General features: G+C 49.5%; 1 protein-coding gene across 1 annotated transcript in view; it reads right to left on the bottom strand.

Moving 5' to 3' along the window:
- Window positions 1-16,037, bottom strand: part of SMARCA4 (SWI/SNF related, matrix associated, actin dependent regulator of chromatin, subfamily a, member 4) — an 88,402-nt gene that overhangs the window by 37,886 nt on the left and 34,479 nt on the right. Inside the window, exons 14-18 of the mRNA XM_007953594.2 lie at window positions 15,627-15,777; window positions 13,736-13,899; window positions 5,934-6,000; window positions 4,540-4,650; window positions 1,386-1,628 (exon numbers count right to left, since the gene is read on the bottom strand). Of these exons, the coding sequence (XP_007951785.1) occupies window positions 1,386-1,628; window positions 4,540-4,650; window positions 5,934-6,000; window positions 13,736-13,899; window positions 15,627-15,777 (736 nt within the window). The remainder of the gene's footprint in view (window positions 1-1,385; window positions 1,629-4,539; window positions 4,651-5,933; window positions 6,001-13,735; window positions 13,900-15,626; window positions 15,778-16,037) is intronic.

Raw genomic sequence — 16,037 nt, 5'->3', positions numbered from 1 at the left:
CCCCCCATCTCTTGGTAGAGCTTTGGCTCCACTCAAAAACAAGTGAAACTATAGCCTCTGCTCCCAGCTCTTGGGACGGGGGTCTGAAAACGGGGCTGAGTGGGGCTGTCACAAATGAAGCCACAGAAGCCCCCCTGCAGGTATGAGGTGGTGCTGGCCCTAATGAGACCCTGCAAAGCAGCACCAGTGGGCAGGGAGCTGGCTCCCAGCAGCCTGTGCAGCCCAGCACTGTTTGGCAACCTGCCAGGCCCTGTCACCAGGCTCCACCCACGTGTTTATCCTTCGTCTACAGAAAACACCCCAGCCTACAAACATGTCTTGAACCCTGACACTGTGTGCCTGGAACCGGCATGGGGTGTTTCATCAGGGTGATTAGGCTTGGCCCCTGACAGCCATTGGGCCACTCTGGTTTCAGACAGCTATACAGACATCAAGATACATGGGCCACAGTACTCTTTAAAATACTGCTGTGATCGGGAACATAACACATGAATCCTGAGAGAATGGGAGTAAAATGTGGACCAGAACTCTAATTCTTTAAAAGTCCAAACTTACTGGACCAGTTGACATTGGAGGACTCTCTGGGACTGTTACCCTGCCTTACTCTTTAAACCTAGAACGCAAACTATTTCATCAGCTCATCTCTTAGCTAAATAATAGAGCTGCTCACAGGATAAACAATATCATCCGAGACGACCGTGCTCCTTTAAAAAAAAAAATCTTATGAGACCAAATGGCCAACATTTACTCAAAAGGAAAGGCGAGAAAACAAGGGGGCAAGGACTCTGTATTACTGGAAAAGGAACCACAGCAGGAATAATGAGAAAGTTGATACACTGAAAAATATAACCCACGTCACTTGAACAAATTGTGTAAAAACTGTTACATGGAAACCAAAATACTGTAATTTGAAAAAAAAAAAAAAGGAAACCTAGCCATGTTGCTATCTTCCATGAAACTTTCAAAGCCTCCTGCTGCCCTGAGGGTGAGCCCTGGACTCTTGAGGGACCAGCAAACGGCTCGACCCCCAGCTGCTCCCTGTCCTCTAGCTCCTCACTGTCCCTGGAGCACCCGGTCAGAGAAATCCCCAAGTAGCCCAGAGTGTCTGCTCTCACGCCTCTTGCCTTTCCATCTGGGGCTCTATGGCCCCTTCTCCATGTGATGTTGACATGTCTACTTTCACCACCATATCCCTGGCATCTAGTATATCCTGGCCTGGGTGTGGTGGGCACTACACACATGCTGACCAATGGAAGCAGCTGAGCCCAGAGCTGTCAACGTGTACACAGCTCTCCCTGCAGATGGTCCACAGAGATCTCCAGGGCACGACCACAGCAGCCACTTTCCACCCCCCACTGGCATGTGACCAGCTGAGGCACACGCACCTTCTCTCCGGTCATGGCAAAGGGAGCGTTGAACCACTGCTCAAAGGTGCTGCAGCTCTTGAAGATGGTGGGCAGCAGGAAGTTGAGCAGCGCCCAGAGCTCGGGGAGCTTGTTCTGTAGTGGCGTGCCCGTCAGCAGCAGACGGCGGGGGGCCACGTAGTGCGTGTTGAGGACCTGGGTTAGCTTGCAGTGGTGGTTCTTCATGCGATGGCCTTCGTCAACGATCATGTACTTCCAGCGGATCTGTGGACCAGTGAGCAGGCGTGTCAGGGGAAGAGGGGCAGCGGGACTTCCCGATGGCTCTGGGGGAGACTTCCTTAGAGACACTGGTTCTACGCTCAAATAGACACACCACCAACAATCAGCCAAACAGGCCCCAAGGGGAAGACCACATCAAGGTGAAAAAGTGGGCCTGTCCGCTAGCCTGCGGCTGGCTCGGTATGTAAATAACGAAGTAAACACAGACACAGTAATACGGAAGCACCGCCGTGATGTACCGTTAGGTGAAGAAAGCAAGTGGTAAGTACTCTGGATACCCCCCCTCCCCGTCCAAAACAGTTTATTACACTAGTACCAAACCAATGGCTGCAGATTCCGGCTCGTGGTGAGCCGGCACGTCAGAGCGGAACCGTGCTCCACAGGCTGTTAACGACTGATTTTTCGGAAGTAGGTCACTAGCCCCTTTTTCCGAGGTGCCTCTGGGTGGACTGGAACTGCCAATCCGTGCTGTCCAGTAATGCTACGATTCTATGCTAGCAAACCGCTCAGGAAAAAAAAAAAAAAACCCAAGTAACACGTCACTGACCACTGACAAGATTCCCTCTGAGAAGGCATTCTGGGGTCTGGGGTCGGCAGCGGGCACTTATAAAAGCAAATGAGCAGCACACACAGGTCAAAGCAGGAGCTCATGGGCCCTCCCGAGACTGTTGGCGGCCACGTGTCCAGTGGGGGCAGATGCCACAGGAACTCTGCACACGGGAGCCCAGGTGTAAATCTGGTCCAGTGTCTGTGTGGCCACAACTAACCTCGTGATGGCTCTGCACTGTAGCTTCTGCCTCACTACCAACAGACAGCACACACTCTTGGGACACTGTGGCTGAAGGCCAGCCAAGCCCAGCACCTGGGACAGGGCACAGTGCTGACCGGGAAGGGCATGGGACGGGACAGCCATCTGCCACATGGAAGGCCCCACTGGACAGCATTACAGCAAGCCAAGTTGCTGCCAGATGAGCACAGGCCTTGCAGAGCTCCCATGTGTGGGCTGGGGACGGGCCAGCTTATACACCAAGACTGAAGGAGTGACCCACAGAAGAGGCACCCGTAACACAGACCCGAGGGTGACCGGCTCACTCTGGAGACCCAGCCCTTGGAACTCAGATTCCTCAGCTATTACCCACTGCTGTCAAGCCGATTCTGACTCACAGCAACCCTGCAGGACAGGGCAGAACTGTCCCATAGAGTTTCCAAGGATGCACTGTTTATGGAAGCAAGTCCACATCTTTCTCCTGTGAAGTAGCTGATGGGTTCAAACTGCCGACTCTCAGCGAGCGGCCAAGTATTGAACCACTGCACCAGCAGGGCTCCTTTCTCCTCATCTACAGACGGCTTGGGATGCACAGAAAGTGCCTGACAGAGAGTGCCTGATACCACGCACACGCACTGAAAGGTGCTGCAACCTGATCTGTACCAGGGTCAAAAATGAGCATTCAACAGCCGTTCATGGATGGCTAGCGGTAGGTGAGTGTCATATGCCACAAACCCCCAAAGCCAAGCACTAAGCTTTTTGTAAGCAAGGACCACTGTCTGTTTGATCTTTGGATTCTGAATTACAGTACACTCTCAATAACTCATTGGTGGCCAAACTAAACAGACTCTGGAGCTGCCTCCACAATGACGTTAGTAAGGTTTCCAGGACCGTACAGTTCATGGACACTCCAAGCCCATGGCCCACACACAACCCAGAGTGTTCAGACCCTCCTCCGCGCCATCCAATGCTGAATCGCAAACCTCCTGGGCTTGCTTTCCATGGTCTGTGGTAACAGATGCACAGGCCCAGGGAGATCAGCCCGGCCCCACACAGCCCCAAGACAAGGCCAGCCTGGAGACAACTGGAGAGGCAGAGCCAAGGGCAGCTGGACACGCCATGCCCCTGACCGCGGTAAGGGGCCTCCCCACCCAAACAGCAGCTGTGCTTTTACACACTTGCAGGTGCATCAGTGAGAAATGACTTGAAAGGGCTGCTGAGCAGACAGTGTGACACATGCAACACAGTCATGGGTCAGTGAGCTTCCTGGGTAGCGCAAACTGTTTGCACTTAGCTGGTAACCAAAAGGCTGGTGGTTCAAATCTACTCAGTAGCACCACAGAAGAAACAAACCTGGGGATCTGCTTTGTAAAGAGGACAGTCAAGAAAACCCTATGGAGGCCAGCTTTGCTGCTCTGATAGAGCCTGGTGGAGCCACTGAGACTATGGCCCCTAGCTGCCCTTCAGGTCTGGAATTGAACCCACACCTGTGGCTTCCAGTCAAACAAAAGACAGGCATATGAGGTGAACACTTACATTAGGTAGATACACTCCTTGGAGAGAACAATCATGGGAGAAAGAAGGGCTGTTTATGCACAGGGAGACAGCTCAGGGGGAGGAGTACATGGAGGGATGGACACTGGGAAGAGGTAACTATGGGGAGGAAGAGGGAGGGGAGCTGTTGCATTGTGGTATATTGTGGTCAATGTCATGAGACAAAGTGTATGTGAATTGCTGTATGGAAAGTGAATTTGCTCTGTAAATTTTCACCCAAATTACAATTAAAAAAAAAAAAAAAAAGGACAAAATTAGGATACTTACCTTTTGAGTTAAAAATACACCAGCTAATGTATCTGAGTATTAAGCTAATACATAAACACTTGAAATAGGTAACTATTTTAAGATATACCTGATTATTTGATTGCAAAATAATTTTAAGTGAAATATGACATTTTAAAATATTGTAATTAAAAATACATTTTTGTTTTTCAAAAAAAAAGAGAAAACCCCATGGAACAGCTCTACCCTGTCACACAGGGGTCTTCTAATTCACAAATCAGCAACAGAAACAAAATCAGCAAAAATAACGGGCCAGGGATGACACGGCCCTGACAACCCAGGACACATTACCTTGGCAAGAATGTGCTTATCTTTGATGATGTATTCATATGTCGTCAGCAAGACATTGAACTTTCCGCTTCGGAGCTGAGGGACAAAAGCACGTCTTGCTGCTGGTGAGCCCTTTGGAGAAAAGCAGACACACACCACCTCAGGCCCCAGTGCTAGGACAGCCAGGGGCAGCCAGGGATGGACCTGGGCATGGCACCCCCACAGCTGCCTAGAGATGGGGAGAGGCTTGTCCTCCCAAAGTTGGCACAGAAAGACCCCACCGTGGAGCGGCTGTTGCAGGGAGGGGAGGCCTGCAGGCACTTTGGGTATAGGGATGGGGAAGAGGAGCGTGGGCCTTGGGAAACTGTGCCACCTGTGCCTGAATGGGGCCCGGCCTGGGTCCAACTGGTTGGTTACCCAGTTGGCTTGTCTCCTCTTCCTGGGTCTCATCTCAGGCCCCACAATGGAAACCAGGGCCTCCCCCTGATGACCCCACTGTGCCCCATCCGTACCCCTGAGTGCAGGCCATTTGATCACTGGCTGGGAGCAATGCCAGCCTCCTCCCACTGCATCTTCTCAAGCTGAAATGCCTGACCGAGGCCCAGGCTGCAGGATCTCGTCCCGCACCTGCCCTAGGCTCACACTCCACACGGACTGGGTTTTGTTTGGTCTCTTAAAATCATGCAGCCTGCCTACTTTTGGCTCCTCAAACTCGCCAAGTTCATCCTCCTTTCTGGGCCCTGTGTGCGCTGTTCCCTCTGCCTGGACATTCTCCTCCCCATCACAGGGCTGTAGGGCATGACAGTGCACCGTAAGGAGCCTGGGCCTGGGAGCCCAGCAGCTAGGTGCAAAGCCCAGCTCTGCCACTCACCCCTGGGGCACTTGGAGCAGGCCTGGCCTGTCACCCAGAGAGCCAGGGTGTACGCTCATCAAATCATCACACACATGAACAAGTCTGAACCCGAGCTTACATGTGAATAATGAAGGTTTCTAGGGAAAACATTAATGCCACTGTATTCCACAAAACTGAGCCCATAACTTAATTTTAAAAACATTCAGCCCCAACTAAATCAAGTTAGCGATCCCAAACCTGCATTAATAATATAATCCCATGTGCATAAACATGCACACGTATTGCCTAAGGCACTTGACTGCTAACCAGAAGGCTGGTTCAAACCACCAGCCACTCCTCTGAAGGAAGGTTGGACAATCTACTTCCGTAGTGATACTGCCTTGGAAACCCAAGGAGGGGTCGCTATGAGTCGGGTCTGACTTGACAGCACACAACAACACCATCACTCCTGTTATCAATGCACGTTTATTTCCGTATTTACTTATCACTCTTCTCCATTCTCCCACCTGCATGTGCCCATGTTTGGTAATGAATGAAAGTACAATCTCAGGCTGTGACCTACCTTGTAGGACACCTTCACCACAGAGGGGGCCCACTTGTCAAATTCGTACGCCCAGTTTGACAGTGTTCTGGCAAAAACAAGGACAGGACAGTCAAGTTCCATGCGCTCACAAACAACTCATCGTTAAAACCAGCTGCACTAGCAACCAGGGAAGTAAGGGTGCTATGGTGGCAACTCTCAGCACTGGAGGAGGAACCCACCGTCTCCATGGTAGCAGTATGCAGGAAGGAGGGCCAGCGAGGACACTGGGAGCCCTGTCTCAAAGGTCCGCAGGCTTTGGGTGAGCAGAGGGAGAGGTACCAGGTGGGAATCAGGACACGCAAAGATGTGGCAGTGGGTCTAGGGCCAGTGCTTCCAGGATGAGAAGGAACCTGCATAGACCTGGGCAGCAGCTGGCTAGCTGGAGTGGGTTGGGCCCCGGGAGAGACGAGACCAGTCCCCATCACTGTGTTGGAATCACAGACTCTTCTGAGAATTCACATGAGCTGTAGATCTGCTGCCCAGACAGCACACAGCCAGCTGGGGCCTCACATCAGATTAATAACCATGCCGCAGAGACCTAGGAATCCAGGGGACCACAGGTTCTTTTTGTTTCCTTGAAATGGAAATGGCAGCCACTGGAAGTTCTGACCAGTAACACAATAACAACAGTGAGCAGGGGAGACCAGCTGGCCTCGGCCAGAGGGCTGTGCCTGCACTGGAGCGAGTATGGTGGAGAGTGCATGAGGGTTGAGGGAGACGGGAACCAACAGGATGTGGGTACATGCAAAATGCACCTCAGGAGGAGGCAGTGAGTCACACAGGATTACAGGACTGGAGCCTCAGGGAGGATGACAGCAACAATAAAATCACGTTCGCAAGAGGGCAGGTTTGGGGAGAGATACATTCAGCCTGGGACACAGCAAGTTTTAGCAAGGGTGGGAACCCACTCTAAAAGACTAGTCTGGGTGGTGTGTAAAACAGGACTCAAAGCTGGAGAGGCAAAGACTGCTCATGGCTCACTCAGCTCCTCCCTCCAAGAGAAGCCAGGGAGGGTGGTATTGTACCCATCTTAACCCCACATTTCCGGGCCGCCCTGCAGCCAAGGCCAACCAGGTGGACACAGCCCCGGTCAATGAGACATAAGCTCAAGCTGCTGGGGTGAAAGAAAGCCAAGCTCATCTGCCAGATGCACCTGCTGCCCTTTGTCCTGTCCATGGCCCCAGGACCCTAGATGAGATGACAGAGGCAGTGTAGCCATCTTGAAATCACAAGGTAAAAATCAAGACAGCAGTCAACATTGACATCAGGTAGATACACTCCTTAGAATGACCAATCATGGGAAAAGAGAGGGCAGTGTTTGCACAGGGAGATAGCTCAGGGGGCAGGAATACACAGGAAAGAAGGTAACTACAGTCAATGTCATGAAACAATGTGTATGAATGGCTGTATGGAAAATGAACTTGCTCTGTAAACTTTCACCCAAATCACAATTAAAAAAAAAAAGCAACAGGAGCATGAGTGAGATCAGGAGTCACTAAGGATGCCTGAGCCAAAAGCAGCCTGGGTTCCTGATGGCACCGTGGGGCCACTGGACCTGACCTGAGGGCCTGGCTCTGGGCATCTCCGAAGAGCAGCAGCCCTCCCTGGTTCAGTCACTGAGGTCACGTTTCTATCACCTGTAACCAGAGGCTCCCCAAGGGCTATCAACTCAGAAACGGCCAGTAGGAAGTGACAGGGGAGAGTCAGGGCACAGAGAAAGAAGCCAGCCAGGGGCCCAAGGCCAAGGTAAGGGAGGAGCTGTGAGGCAGAGAGAAGAGCCAGGAGACGGCCCGAGGGAGGCTGAAGAGACAGGTCCAGAGGAGTGGGACCAGAGCGCTCACGGCAGCAGGCGAGGGCGCAGGGGCCTGCACTCTGATGGCTGCTGGGCACAGCGGCTCTAGACTAGAGACCTGGGGGAAGAGAGGCTGGTGTAAAAAGGCTGAAGATGATCGCGTGGCAGAACCTCACCTCACCGAAGGGGTGGAAGACAGGAGTGGACCCCAGTAACTATGGAAATGGTGGTAACAGGAAACTGTGAGGCAACAGACTAAAAGGAACGATACAAAAGCCCGGAACTACAGTTGTTAAAGCTGTGTCTCATGAGATCCAGGCTGACACTTCTGAAACTGCTGGATGTGTTTTCTGAGACTGAACAAATATATAAATGGATGGAGGTTGGTAGGAGGCAGGTTCCTCACTATTGGAGAAGGTGGTTACAGATAAGCAAGGCAGGAAGTGCTAGAATGAAGCATGTGGCACTGGATTATAGGCAGCTCTCAGCATTAACTCACAAGTAACTTAATATAGAAGGAGCCCTGGTAATGCAATGGTTAAGTGCTCAGCTGCCAACCAAAAGGTTTGTGGTCCAAACCCATCCAGCTGCTGCTCTAAGGAAGAAAGACTTAATGAAGTGGTCCAATGAAGATTACAGACTAGAAAACCTTTGGGGCAATTCTACTTCATCTCAAAACCCAAAAGCCAAACCCAATGCCGTAGATTGCTCATCTTCCTCCCACAGAGCAGCTGGTGGATTTCAACCACTGACCTTCTGGTTAGCAGCCAAATGCCTTACCTACTATGCCACTGTCACACGGTGTTGCTAAAATCGAATCAATGGCTACTAACAATAACATGCTATCATGCTCAGTGAAGTGGAAGGCCAGTGAAAAAACGGAAGGCCCTCAACAAGATGGACGGACACTGGCTGCAACAGCGGGCTCAAGCACATCAAGGACTGTGAGGCTGGCGCGGGACTGGGAGCATTTAATTGTGGTCCACAGAACAGAACGAATTCAGGGAGTGTGCAGTGGAATCTCACTGTCGTTTTAATTCTCCTTTTCCTAGTGACTGATGATGTTCAGCATGTTTTCACATGCTTATGCACCATTTGTATGTCTTATTTAGTGAAAATCTATTCACATGTTGACTTGACAGCATCTAACAACAACAGCTTAATATACAGAGATGATCAGACACAAAACTAATTTTAGGTGTATGTGTCTGCATGGTGTAAAGGCATACATATATTCTCATCTCTGTCTACTGACAAGGCCCAGAAGCAATGACCACACCCAGTGCTTGGATCCTGGTCTTCAATAGTATTCACTGAAAAGAGAAACTGAGGCTCCTTGGTGACATGGTTGATTCTAAGGGTGGGGCAGGAAACACGTAAGAGGCGCCTGGAATAACTTTTAGTGCAGAAAGTAAGGACATGCTCAGAAACCCCGCCATGATGGGGACCCGTCAAAGGGACAAGGGAGCTAACTAAAGAGCAGCACTGAAAGGATGTGAGCAACAAAATAAATAAAGCAACGGTGGAGCACCACCCAGAGTCTAAAATAAACAGCCACGGGCTGATGTGCTATAAAGAAATGATCAACTAAAGTAGTAACGGGGGAGAAGAGACCAACCATTTGCACAGAAAAATTCCAAAGACTTTCTGTAGCTGCTCCCCACCTCTTCAAGGAGGTGGAAATTAACTCCTCACCTGTGTGGAGGCTGAGCTTAGGGACCTCTTTCCGAAAAAGTACACGATGGAAAGAGGGGAATAAAAAAGTAACTTTATATTACTTAAGGCCGGTGATCAAGGCCAACATGAGGAGCGATGAGTCGTGCTGAGAGCATATACCCTTGATAGGATGTGACAACAGTATGCGTCACCTCTGCGGCCTTCCTCTCCTGACCACAGCCTAACTGTGGGAAAGACATCAGACAAACCCAGATGGAAGGATATCTTACAAAATACCTGACCAGTACTCCTCAACACCGTCCAAGGTCACCAAAAATGTGGAAAGCCTGAGGAAATGTCACAGACCACAGAAGGGTGCAGAGATAAGATGACCAAATGCAATGAGAGGTCTTGGAGAAGAACCTGGAGCAGAAAAAGGATGTCAGGGGAAAAGTGGAGAACTGGAAGAAAAGTCCAGCTTTAGTTAATAGTGACAGGTTAATTTCTTAATTGTGGCAAATGAACTATGCTAAGTTCAGAGGTTAACCTTCTGAGAAGTTAGGTGAAGCACATATGGGAACTCTCTGCTACTTTTGCAACTTTTCTGTAAACCTAGAACTAGTCAAAAATTAAAAAAACCACCACAACAAAATGACACAGCATGTTGTAAGGATACAGGAACCACAAGCTATTTTTTAGTTATAAAAGAAAACTCTTGGTTTTACAGTGGGGACACCTAACAAATATCACGTGACCAAAGTCAACCTCCTAGTGGCAGGTCTGTCAGCATCTTGTGCCTCATTATATGAGGCACCAAGAAGGGCATAACATTGCTCCTGGAGGATCGTGCCAAAATCATATACCTGGAATTTTCAGGATACACCAGATAAACCCAAACTGAGGGACAGTCAACCAGATACCTGACCAGGATCATGAAGGACACAGACAGACTAGAGGAGACATGATAATCAAATGCAAAAGGTCAACAGAAAATTGATAGTGTTTGAATAAGGTCTCCAGATCAGTGAACAGGATTACCAAGCTAAACTCACTGCCATCAATCAATTCCGATTCATAGTGACTCTCTTTGGGTTTCCAAGGCTGTAAATCTTTATGGAAGCAGACTGCCCTATCTTTCCTCTGCAGAGTGGATGGTGGGTTCAAACTCCCAACCTTTTGGTTAGCAGCCAAATCTTTAACCACTACACCATCAGAGCTCCTTAATGGGACTACATCAATGGTAATTTCCTGGTTTTGATCACTGTCCTGGGGTTACACAAGATTTTGAAAGTTGGGTGAATTGTATATAGGAATTCTTTATATTGTATGTGCCATATTTTATGGGAGCTCTGGTGGCACAGTGCGTGCCTCAGGCACTTGACTGCTAACCAGAAGGCTGGTGGTTCAAACCCACCAGCCACTCCTTGGAAGGAAGATTGGGCAAACTACCTCCATAGTGATACCTTGGAAACCCAAGGAGGGGTTGCTGTGAGTCGAATTGACTCAATGGCAGTGAGTTTGGTTCCCCCCCCCCATATTTTATAAGTCTGAAATCACGTCCAAATGAAAAGAAAAATAAAGACAAAGAACTGCTAAACAGCACCTTGAGGAGAGCTGTTTGTGTGGAGATGAAGTCATCCCTCAGAGGTCAGAGGAGATGAAAGCGGTTTGAGAAGTTCACAGTGAAAGGAAAGAAAATGGAGGACTGGAGAGGGCTGTGGTCACAAACACCTAACTGTGGGTGAAGAAGAGCAGGGAGGGTAACATGGCGGGGCATGAGAGTGGGAGGGAGTGGGAGCCTCCTGACAGAAGAAAAGGGTACTTCAGCCAGGGGAGGGCAGGGAGAGAGAGCACACTCAGGTGCAACGGCAGCTCAAGTCTGACCATGAGGAAGGAGGTGAAGCTGTCTGCCGCCCAGGAAAGGTTCTCAGTGAAGACCTATTCCTGTAGGCAACTTAATTTACATCATCATAAAAAAGGAAAGCAGAAGGAAGAAATAAGTATCTCCAAGTTAAATTCTGGGAGAGTTCTAGGATCTACCAGCTCTTTGTCTAATCGTATCTGGAAACTCAGGGTGCCAGCCTCCAGCTCAACAGAGGAATGGATAACCAAACTATTGTACACACATACAGTGGAATACTACACAACACTACAGAATAATGTAGAATCCAAGAAACACCACATAACATGGCTGAACATGGAGGACGTTATGCTAAGTGAAATAAGTCAACTACAGAAGGACAAATATTCTATTAGTACACTATTGTAAAAAGCCAAAGGAAAGTTTACATATGGTTACCAGGGATGGGAGAGGAGGGAAAACTACTAGACAGGTAAGAGACAAGAATTGATTTGGGTGACAAGAAGGGAAATATACCAAATTGAGGGACCAAAACTGTAACACTAAGGAAAAGGAAAACACAGAGACGTGCACAAGAACAGACAACAAAGATAAACGCTTTTACATACACAATACTGCATCGTCAGTAATAACAAATATTAATCTATGGATAGATACATAGGTAGACAAGCTAAATGATCAGGTATGTCTAGGTAAAAGGGAATATACCCATGACCATACATAAGGTTGACAGACGCTATTTCTACGTATGTATTTGTATGTGCTGTAAGAATGTCTGTATAAAAAGACTACCAAGGCTAAGTTACAGTAACTTCTGAGCCCTAATCAACCACCCATTAGTTATTGGAGCTGTAGGCTCGGGACCACAGTTGCAAAGAACATAAAGCTCAACTGGTATAACACACCACACAAAAACACTGTTCTAGATCCTATTTTGTTGAGTACCAACTGGGGTCTTAAAAGCTTGCAAGCAGCCACCTAAACACAATAACTAGTCTCTCCTGAAGGAAACAAAAATGAACCTCAGCCTATATGACTGTGAGACTAGAAAAACCAGATGGTGCCCGGCTACCACTCTCAACCACTCAGAAAGGGATCAGTGCAGGAGATCCTAGATAGAGTGGGAGGGAAATGTGGCACAAAACTCAAAATCATAAAAAAGACCACGTTTACTGGTCTGACAGGGCCTGAGTTACCCTTCAGGTCTGGAACTGAACTCACTCCTATGGCTTCCAGCCAAATAACAAACAGCCATATAGGGTGAACATTTATATCACGGTAGAGCCACTCCTTAGAACGCTCAATCATGGGAGAACAGAAAGGCAGTACTGGCACAGGAAGCTAGCTCAGGGGGCAGGAATGCATCGGAAAGAAGGACACAGGGAAGAGCTAACTACAGGGAGGAAGTGGAAGAGTGCTGTTGCATTATGGGGCTTGAAGTCAATGTCATGAAACAAAATGTGTATGAAATGCTATATGGCAAAGGAATTTACTCTGTCAATGTTCATCCAAATCACAATAAAAGTTTTTTTAAAAATAGTAAAATGAGAAAAGCCAAATGAAGAAATAACCTCTCCAAGTTAAATTCTGAGACAGTTCTAGGATTCACCAGTCCCTCACCCAATCTCACGTGGATGGTCACGGTGCCAGCCCCCACCTTGTGGCCCATGGGCTCCAGAGATCTTGCTGTTCTAAAAGCAGGAGAGCATCTTCCCATGGGCATCAGGGAGAGGCACTCAGCTTCCCAGCCCCTCCCATCCACACCAGGGACTTCAGGCCGAAGTGGTCTCAGCTTTGGGAGCTGCAATGCTCCAGGGCCAGGCCAAGTCTCCAGGCAGAAGCCTAGCCAATCAGTGATTAGTTAGTGATTAGATTAGTTATTAGGCCAGTGATTAGTTTGGGGCTGGATATGTGACCTATGATGGGCCAATTGAATCAGCCTAGGCAAGAGAATTTTCCCAGCCAATGCTGAGCTGGGAAGAGGAATGCCAGCGCAGTGGTGGAGTCTTGGCCAGCTGAGGGTTGCCTGCTGGAGGAAGAGGCCAGCACAGCTGAGAGATGGTCAGTGAGAGCCTCTGGGGCCTGTTTGGGGCCTAGGTCCAAACATGTCTGAGTTGCGAGGGCTAGGCAGGGATGGGATGGAAAGGGCTCCAAGGCCCTCAGCAGCACAGCCACACAACCAGGAAGCAGAAATAGGATGTGTGCAAAGGAGTCATCAAGCGCCCCATCCCACTTTGTCAGTGGAGGGTCTTTGGCTTCTCTGACTTCCACACATCAAATGTGCTGGTTATGGGGCTTGGGGAAGTACCAAGGACCTTGGATGAGGAGCTGTCCCTGTAAGGATAACTGACAGGGCCCCTGCCACCCACCCCTTTCTTAGTCTGCCCCTTGAAGCTAAGGCGGCAGCTGGGCTACAGCTGGGGGTGCCCTTAAGCAGAGCAGCAGGGGTCACAGTGTGGTGGGCACACTTACGAGAGCGGGACTATGATGAGGAAGGGCCCGTTGATCCGCTTGTGCTCCATGAGGTACGTGATGAGCGCGATGGTCTGGATGGTCTTCCCCAGACCCATCTCGTCGGCCAGGATGCCATTCAGGTTGTTATTGTACAGAGACACCAGCCACTCCAAGCCTTTGATCTGCAAGGCAAGAGGGGGCTGAGCCAGGACAGAAGGGCGGGCAGGCCTGACGCAGCGTGTGCCTCATGTTGCCTGCCACCACCCTGACCTATGAGCACTGTTCTCTAAATCAACCTTTTTCATTTACCCTCATCCTAATGATAATTTCTGTGAAATCACAGGTTGGCTGTGCTCATAACATACACAAATAAAGTTTCTTTCCTTGGTATACATTAAACAGCTAATTTTCTAAATGCTATGTCACATGTCTATGGCCTGCCTGGCACTACCCTATGCAGGACACAAACCTGATTGCCCATGTGACACTGCAAGTCGGGAGACATGGAGGGGTTAAAGGTTCCTGGGTAATGTAAGAAGTTTGCACTCAAATGCCAACCTAAAGGTTGACAGTTCCAACCCTCCCTGTGGAAAAAAGGCCTGGAGATCTGCTTATGTAAAGATTACCCTACGGAGCAGTTCGACTCAGCACACATGGCATCACCATGAGCCGCAAACGACTCAACGGCAATGGGTTTGGATTTTTTGGTTGAGGGGTTAACAACTGGCTAATGTTCCACAGATGAGGCAACGGCTTTCCAAACCTTGCAAGCATTCTGAAGCCCAGGAAGGAAAGAAAGGTGGTTTGCAAAGTGAATTTAATTTTACGAAGAAGGAAAATCTGAACATTTTCCTAATAGATTAAGGAAGCAAGTTCTGGTCAAGTTCTAATTTTTGCGACTACACTAGCCTCTAGAAATTCTCCTCTCTGGAGCTTGATGGCAGCATGGAGAGCTGGAGAGTTCATCTAAGGAACGCTGGGGAAGAGCAGCAGTCAGGGGTCACCACCACATGGAAAGCCAGGGAGGCCTGTTCTCTGACGGAGTCCAGGGGTCCTTTCTGAGAGCTTCCAGATGAACTCAGGACTGTGGGCCCCAGAAGAAGAAATTTCTACTAAGAGCAGCTCTACCTCGTGCCCACTCGTGGCCAGGCCCTGACAAAGTGTTCAGACCCAGTATCAAGCCTTCCTCACAGAGGGTCTGTCTGTGGGAGGGGCTTTGACGACACCTCATACAAGAAAGAGCTCCACACAGAGCTCCTGGCCCCTGATGTCCAAGTGCCCAGCCCCTCCCTGTCTCACACAACGCAGAGCTCCAAGTAAAAATCACACATGCGCCCAGACCTGGGTTCTGCTCCTGGCTCAGCCAGTCATTAGCTGTGTGATTTTAAGGAATCACTGTGCTTCTCTGTTCCTCATTTGTCCCCTATCCCCTGCCCTGTATAATGTAAAGGATAAAAGCACCTACTTTGAAGGGTTGTTCAAGGATTCAAAGGTAAGTGCATATAAAGCATTCCTGTTCTGGCACCCGGCGAGCATCCATTAGGTATTTATTTACTACAGTTTCATTTCATCCTCATGGCTACCCTAACAGACTATGTCTCTGCTTTTCAGTCGGGGAAACTGACACACAGAGGTGAAAGGGAGTTGCCAAAAGACTAAGAACAGAATGTGAACCTGGGTCTGCTTGATGCTAGCACCAACTGGGTATGTAAACATGGCCACCTACAACCTGAGAACCCCTCTCCAGAGAGTGCTACCCGGGTGCAGCCTCCCCGCCTGCTCCCTCACCTGGTACTGCTTGAGGATGCCGTTGACCATCAGAGCTGACTGCAAACATGGCCACCTACAACCTGAGAACCCCTCTCCAGAGACTGCTATCCGGGTGCGGCCTCCCCGCCTGCTCCCTCACCTGGTACTGCTTGAGGACGCCGTTGACCATCAGAGCTGACTGCTTGTCCACTCTCTCGGTAACAGCATGAGCCACGGCGTAGTAGGACTGCAGGCCACGAGCAAGGGCCTGTGACACACCATACTCATCATCAACATCTTGCTTGGCATTCCTGGAAGATGGAGAATGCAGTGTGAGAATACACAGTCCTCCTTGCAACAGTGTGCTCCAACACAAGGCCCTGTGGAGCACGGCTTTCTGCCCATTTACCTGTGGCTGAGCTGTACGATACGCAAAAGTGCAGCTAGACAGCCTGAGGACAGGGAAGGCAGCAAGCAGTAATCCCAGTGGGGCCCGACAGTGGACTCCTGGGTGCCCTGGGTCCCTACCCTGCCTTAGAAGGACGGCACTGATTATCTCATCACCCCGTAT

This window comes from Orycteropus afer, unplaced genomic scaffold (assembly GCF_000298275.1).
Source record: "Orycteropus afer afer isolate SDZICR_OR568_19922 unplaced genomic scaffold, OryAfe1.0 scaffold00402, whole genome shotgun sequence".
Taxonomy (NCBI): Eukaryota; Metazoa; Chordata; class Mammalia; order Tubulidentata; family Orycteropodidae; genus Orycteropus; species Orycteropus afer.
The sequence above is the reverse complement of the archived record's forward strand: the minus strand, read 5'-3'. Positions and strand labels throughout refer to the sequence as shown.